Source organism: Drosophila albomicans, chromosome 2R (assembly GCF_009650485.2).
Source record: "Drosophila albomicans strain 15112-1751.03 chromosome 2R, ASM965048v2, whole genome shotgun sequence".
NCBI classification, from domain to species: Eukaryota; Metazoa; Arthropoda; class Insecta; order Diptera; family Drosophilidae; genus Drosophila; species Drosophila albomicans.
Genome location: NC_047631.2, coordinates 32481348 through 32489088, shown reverse-complemented (window position 1 = coordinate 32489088; position 7741 = coordinate 32481348). Strand labels below are relative to the sequence as shown.

Here is a 7741-nt window from a genome sequence, read left to right as displayed (position 1 = left end):
TTTCCAGCTTTATTAGTTCTGATACTTATTATAAATAAACGTGATGAAATATAAATTCGAAATTTTTTAAATGGGGACTGGTAAATTTGGGGAATTTTCAGCTTTCTTTTTCAGTCACTTTTCTTCTTTTTACATTGTGTCAATAAATGTAATTGAAAATTTAATTTCATAATTTTAGATGGGGATATGGGAAATTGTAACAGATCTGTTAACAGAAACAGGTCCGTTACCAGAACCGGATACCTGATCTGTATAACCAGGTCTGTTTAAAAGAACAGCTAGCTGTTCGATACAACCAGGTATCTGATCTCTACAACCAGGTCTGTTTAAAAGAACAGTTACCTGGTCGATACAACTAGGTATCTGATCTATACAACCAGGTCTGTACAACCAGGTCTGTTTAAAAGAATAGCTAGCTGATCTATTTAACAGTCTGATAGCTGATCTATACAACCAACTCTCTTCATAAAAACATGCTAATGTATCTGTTTATTGGTTATATATGGTTATGTTTCGTAAAATAGATCACAGTACACTAATGACCACAAGACTGAAATAATCATTAATCCACTAACAGTTGAATGAGATAAATTTGAAAGAAAATGAATCAAAAAGTTTTAACTCAATTAACTAAAAGCCGAAATGCTCTAAAAAAAAAATTTTCTGATCTTAAACAACTCAAAAGTCAGAATAGTATTGGTCTGGAGGAAACATTTAAACCTATAACTGAACCACTACATGAACTTGTGAATGATAACAAAAAATTTCATACATTGATACCATCAGAGTTTAATAATGTTGAGACTGGAAAAAAAACTATGCAAAACTACTCTCCAATCGATCGAGAGAGAAACACACCACCTAACAAGAAAAGGAAACTCACATTTCACAGTGCTAAGAGTCAATTCTCGAAACCTAAATATGATATTGAGAAGGCATTGGATTGGGGGATGGATAGTATTAATGTTCAAGATGATGATGATGATGATGATCAATTCTATTCTCAACCAGCTATAGAAGACACATCGTTTGAAGGCTTACCTCATACCTCGAAATCGTTAGCGAGAGAAGGTTCTCCTTATTCATCAACTAAGTTTATGAAGCAAATATCCCCCCACACTTCGCTTCCATTACCGGTTCAAGACTCACCCCATTCATCATTGCCGTTAATGAGTCAAGAGCCCTCTCATTCATCGAACGTGTTATCAAATGAAACAGCTATACATTCAACGCCTTCGATAGCGAGTCAATCAATCCAACATGAGGACAACTCAAAAAATTTGAATATCAGTGAACTGGCACGGGAAGATCTTTTGGATAAGACATATGGTCCATACAAAAATGCAAGTGGACAATTAATGTTGGGGAATTCACATATTAATGTGACTCACAAAAAAATTGAATTGGATGATGGGAAAAACTGGCGTCTTACAAGTGGATTATATTCATTAATATTCCACCGCCTACCTCAAAATTATAATCCAAATGATCTAGAAATATATAATGAAATTTTATTGATAACTAATGTGCACCGGAGAAATTTTAATTCCGATGGACAGATCAGAGGAACAAGGGCAAAGAAATATACAAAAATTATTAAACCGCTCTTAACAAAATCACGTACTGCCGAGTCTACACATAAATTCTCAAAATCTATTGTTTCTGGAACTGGTTTCATGTCACTCGCGACGAATAAACCCAATTATGTATATTGGGACGATCCAAATGAGTTGGTTGAACGATTACAACTCTTAATTGCCTCTCAAACAGCTGGAAATACGAATCATACTAATGAAATTACATCAATAATTGAAGAATTGAGAGAGGCTCAAATTATACACTAAATTCATATATAATTGATTGATAATATTGAAATGAACTTATAATCATCATGTCTGTTGACAAGTTTGGACGTTATGTAAATGATAAGCAGATCTCTATTCATTTAAAACGACGTGAGAAAATACCAGGACTCTACATTGATAATGATGGAAGTTATAATATTCAAGGAAGACGTTTAAAAAATGGTCGCTTACCAATTGAGAATGCCGACTTGGCGATAAAAGAATATGTAGACCAAGTTGTAAACGATTTGAGAAATTTTCTAACATCAATGATTTCAAGTCATCAAGAAAGGAATGAGAGATTATTATCCGATAAATTGACTACAGTTGATCAGCGAATAATCAAGACTGAGAAAACTACATCAGATATTCTTGATAAAATTATACGCTCTCATATTCGAAAGTAATAAATATGTCTAGACGGGGAATAATTAATGAAATACATGCTCCTTCACGTAAGCATTTTCTTAGACGTAGAGTCATAACAAAAGGGATAAACGAATTATGGCAAGCTGACTTGGTTGAAATGGGGAAGTATGCACACTCAAACAATGGGTATCGCTACATGCTAACAGTGATAGACACATTCTCAAAATTTGGATGGGGGGAAGCAATAAAGTCTAAAAATGCAAAAGATGTTGCTGAGGCCATGGAGAAAATATTTCAATCAGGGAGAGGATTCCCCAAAAATCTTCAAACAGACGATGGAAAAGAGTTCTTTAACACCCAATTTAAGATATTAATGAAACGATATGGAATCAACCACTATTCAACATTTAGTAGTCTAAAGGCCTCAATTGTTGAACGATTTAATAGATCATTAAAAGACCTAATGTGGCGTGAATTTAGTTTCAATGGTACATACAAGTGGGTTGATATATTCAAATCACTAATTTCCGTTTACAACAATAGACATCATAGAACTATACGAATGCCACCCGTTAATGTAAATACTAAAAATGAGAAACATATTTTGAAAAACCGTCTACAATAACATTAAAATGTTTGCGGGAAGCAAATTGAAAATGGGTGACTATGTACGCATCAGCAAGTACAAACACGTATTTGAAAAAAGGCTATACTCCTAATTGGACAACTGAAATTTTTAAAATAAGCAAAGTACAAAATACTTACCCAACAACATACTTACTACAAGACTTCAATGGGAATCCAATTCAAGGTGGTTTCTACAAAGAGGAACTGAAAAAAACAAGTTTTTCCTAACACTTATCTGGTTGAAAAAGTGTTAAAAAAGAAAGGCAATAGAGCTCTAGTGCGCTGGTTGGGCTTCCCCAAAACCGAAGACAGCTGGATTCATAAGAATGAAATTTTGTAATATTATAAGATTGAAAACAATTTTGTGTTTTGTATTTTTTCTTTTTATTTTATCTTCAAGTTATTTATAATTTTTTATTTTTCTTAATTTACTAATATGTACACTTAATTTTAAACATTTTTTATTTTTTTTTAATTTATACATTTCAATTTCAATAAAGTATTGTTTATTAATCTAATCATCTAGTTTTCTTTTTTTCATATTATCTATTAACAAGAAATGACATATTAATTGTCCTTCGTAAATGTTGATCGCACTTTCATTATTATCCAACTTTCTTTTAAGATTATTTATTTTGTTCACACTAGTTTGGTTACTGTGTGAGTTCTGTAGTGCAAACATTTGGCTGCGCCAAACTCTTGACTCCGCTTCTAAAATTGATATGGAACTCTCAATTTCAAAGGGTATTACTAAATAATGTGCTCTTGCTATAGTTGAAATCTTATCTTCTTCTATTATTCGTTTATCATCCTGACTATCTAATGTAGTTTTTGTTACTTCGACTGTAGTGATTTCATGCCCTCTAGACCTAAACAACTGCATACTAGAACGTTCTTGCTTTCCTGTATACAAAGTATTTGAATAATTTGATAATGAAATGCCCATCAAACAACATGCCTTTACCCCCTTATTTTTTTTGACGCATATTTCACCAGAGTTATCGAAATTTTCATAAGTGTATGCATACATTTTTGAGCGTAAACCAACAAACTCAGTCATTGGTTTACCATGCAACTCATCCTTAAAGAAACCTAATCGTTTCTTATTACATTTCTTAAACTTATACAACTCGGCCAATTCATCTGGATATTCGGACGTGTCAAACTTTAACTCCACATCATCCCGAATATCTGCATAAAAATCATTTGTTTTTATGCTATAAATAAATGAATCCGTATCCATATAATTTAATTTGAGTGCTTTCCCAAACTTAGGTTTCATGTAGTCATAATGGAAGTCATACATTTTATATTTTGACATCTCCAACACTACAAATCCTAAATAAATTGGTTTATCACAAATGTTGTGTAACCTCTTCATTTGAATTGCATACATAGTTTCACTGAACCTTGATGCACTATGAAAATTAGATTTTGATATTAAATCCCTGGCACATAATTTGGGTCGTCCTAACTTCCTATTTTCAACTGGATAGTCCCACTCCGTTATTATTCGTACATCCACCCTTTTTTCACTGTTTTCCATGGTTTTTCCATAAACAGCATTGTTCAATAATTTAAAAAAATCTTTTTCAAAATTATTTTTGGCTCTGGTCCTATGCTCAGTGTTTATATCAATATATTTTTTGAGCCAGGCTTTCTGCCTAAATTGAAGGATGGAGTGAATTTTTTTTAATTCCAAGCCATGTCTCATACACTGTTTTAAAGTCTTATAGTATATGATATAATTCTTCTTTTCAGCGAGATCGGCTATTAACTTGGGAGTTTTACAACTGCTTGATGGTAGCTTGTTATCCGGACAGAATGGTAGATCATTATGTTCATCATGAAGTGAGTAAGGGTAATCTAGATCAACCTCTAGAATATATCCATACTCACTATTTTCATGAATATTTTCTAGATTAAAACTCTTAATCTGATTCGTGTCTAACCATTTGAACTCACCGTAAGGTAGTGGTTCAGACATAGCCCATCCATACAAATTGTTTGCATCCACATACATTAAAAATTCCGATTCTTTAGTAGGATCGAAATTTTTTAAGTATTTGTGGTTTGCTTTTGTATGTCTATGACTACATTGCACCAACCCACCCCGAATTCCACTCTTAACATATGTAATCATATCAATATCAGTGAGTAACTCGAGTTCAATCTCTGTGGTTTTTAACATAGCATCCCACGACAATCCTGGTGTAGTGTAATAATGGGCTGGGTCAAGATTGTAAATTGAAGAACAAATTGCCCTAAAATTTTGAAAAACGTCTGTTAACAATAAAACATCAGTTTTCAAATACAATTCTAAGTATTCCTTCAATGAACGACAATTAAAATGATGCCATACTTGGATGGCATGAGCGTAATCCTCTTCTGAACATTCTGACTCTGTTAAATTACTATAGAACTTGGATCTCGGTGGGAGAGAAGTTTCATCTAGTTTTTCAACAGAATCTAAATATTCATATGGGAAAACTCCTTTCCTGCGAAGTAGTTCAAAATCGGACTTGTTTTTGTACTGTGATTTCAGCACATTAAAATTCTCCTCACTCAAATTCCCCGCGAGTGTGTCTAGACTAGAGGGCATGAATCTGATAGTATCCAAAAACCTGATTTCTAGCATATTTTTCCTTAGAGGGAGATATTTAGAAATTGAAATATACAATTCCTTATTCAAAGGAATAACTTTTATTTCCCCCTCAATTTCTCCAAGTTCTTTAACAAACAAATGAGAATCGTATTTGGAGAAATTGTGAAAGAATACGGGGATAAAATCACCCGTCTTGTAATTAAGATTACAGGAATTATGGGCTGCACCTCTATATCTACCTGTAAAATGACAATGATCTTTCACTCTATCATTATTTAAAATACCCTTACATATGTGGCAAATGCTCGCTTTCCTAAAATTATCTAACTCATTATGACTCATGTGCATTGGAACCACTATTTTCATGTGGTTCTCATACAAATCGGACAAATCTGACGTTAAATTTTTAATGAAAGTGCGAGCAACATCACCTCCTGTCTTCGAAACAAACTTATCTAAGCCAGAGTCAAATGCACACTTTATGTAGTATGCGAATGCTACTGGCACATGCTTATTAATAATTTTCGTGTTTACACTTACATCTAATGATACTGGTTCCAATATACATTCAAAGTCTGCATACACGACGAACGGAACCTCCAACTGACGGTGATGATTTTTAAAGGTGATCTTCTGATCCTTTCTTGGTCCCTCGGTAACCATCCGACTACATCTCAATGTATGTTGAGCCGCCCTCTCCTCACTCGTCGAGTATTGTAAGCATTGATTACAGAACCAACGCTTAACTCGATGTTTACCCAGTTGTTTGGCAAGTAGACTGTGAATGAAAAATGAAATTGTAAGGTGATTGTGATATTTTCAAATTTAATGAATGTACTTACGATGAAATATTTTTAATCCACACATAGTGTCCATGAATACCCGCCGTTGGTCCGTCGACGAATAACAAATTAATGTGGATTCTCATTTCCACTCCATCGCAGTAAAGTGGTCCAATTATTTTGTCAGATTCCTCATCATACCCGAAAACATTTAAACTTATGTGAGGGTTTCGTTGAGTGAACTCTTTTATTTTTCGAATTTCCATCGGGAATGTTAATCCATTGAAGTCAATCTTTATGTTATTCACCTCAATTATTGGAGACGTAATCTCAACACCATAACTATTACAATGGTATGATCTACTTATTGGTTTGAGGGCTGATATAATTGCCCACTTAAAACAGAAAGCATCTTTGTTTTGTACATTAACAACTGCCTTTCTATTTTTTAATTTAAGCGGAAGCTCAAAATGATTAGATCCTTTTGTCGGATCACATTTGTAAACATTAAGCTCCAGCCTAATAATTCGTGTCAAGGTCCATCCACTATCCTTTTCCTGAAACTCACTCATTTTTGCGTCTATCACATTTTTATGTAATTCAAAGAAGCGGGTGAAGTCGGATCCAGTCGTAACCTGAGACATTGTGCTCTGGAACGATTTTATTTCTTGTTGAATATCATACTCTTTTATTAGCATGTACTCAGCAAACAACTCAAAATTGCATTTGGATGATAGGTGGGTAGTCATCACGCATTCCAAGTGAGGGATCAGTGCTAATCCAGCCTCATTTAGGAATTCCATAGGCATCCTTACATCCGCTCCCTCATTCTCAAACATGTATTGGAGAATACGTCCCTTGTATCCATTCACAATCTGCTTGATTCTTCCGTCCACCGGACGGATAGACTTGTATTTATGTATATCAGTGCGAGCGTGGAAATGCCATTGCATACCTGCAGGTAGGTAATGCTGGCAGGAATAGCAATACTCCCCATTGATGGTGTTGGTGGTGTAGTTGAAGTTGTTGATATTCTCGGGATTCATGTTGATGTTTTTGTTTGTTTCTTTTTTTATTTGTTGGTTGAATGTAATAAACTTTATTTTATTTGTAGTATTGTTTTTAAAGTATTTGATTGTGTATTGTAAAATTGATTTTTACAATGTTGTTTAATAATTTTCGAATTTTATAATTTGTTTAAACAAACTTGATTTTGAAAGTTATTAACAATTTTCACTCCACAATTATAATTTGTTTTCGACGAGCGTTTATTGTTAATACCGAATGTTTAAACAATTTTTCACTAGACAATTATTCACTTAACAATTTTTAAATATTGTTAACTTTGGAGAATCGCGGAGCCGATGTGTATCTTCGAGTCACAAACTAGAAGTGATTTTAAGGATTTTTAGGGTTTTGGATGAAAACCGAGGAAAATTGAATAGTGGACGAATATCCTTGGGTATTCATGGTGTATTAGTCTCATTCCATCTTGGTTATAATATTCGGCTTTT

General features: G+C 33.6%; 1 protein-coding gene across 1 annotated transcript; it reads right to left on the bottom strand.

Moving 5' to 3' along the window:
- Nucleotides 1-5431: 5431 nt before the first annotated feature.
- LOC117574148 (uncharacterized) lies at nt 5432-7398 on the bottom strand. The gene is made up of 3 exons (XM_052006916.1): nt 6288-7398; nt 5986-6223; nt 5432-5485 (listed from the first exon to the last, which is right to left on the bottom strand). Exons 1-3 carry the CDS (start codon nt 7271-7273, stop codon nt 5432-5434), a joined length of 1278 nt encoding a protein of 425 aa, XP_051862876.1. The 5' UTR covers nt 7274-7398.
- Between the last annotated feature and the right edge of the window lie 343 nt (nt 7399-7741).

Excerpts from the sequence above, each read along its gene's own strand:
- LOC117574148 (XM_052006916.1), bottom strand. The coding sequence starts at position 7,273 with ATGAATCCCGAGAATATCAACAACTTCAACTACACCACCAACACCATC. Across the intron at positions 6,224-6,287 it reads TGGATTAAAAATATTTCATC|TCTACTTGCCAAACAACTGG; the intron begins GTAAGTACATTC and ends TTTCATTCACAG. Across the intron at positions 5,486-5,985 it reads TGGAACCAGTATCATTAGAT|GAAAAATATGCTAGAAATCA; the intron begins GTAAGTGTAAAC and ends TCTCCCTCTAAG.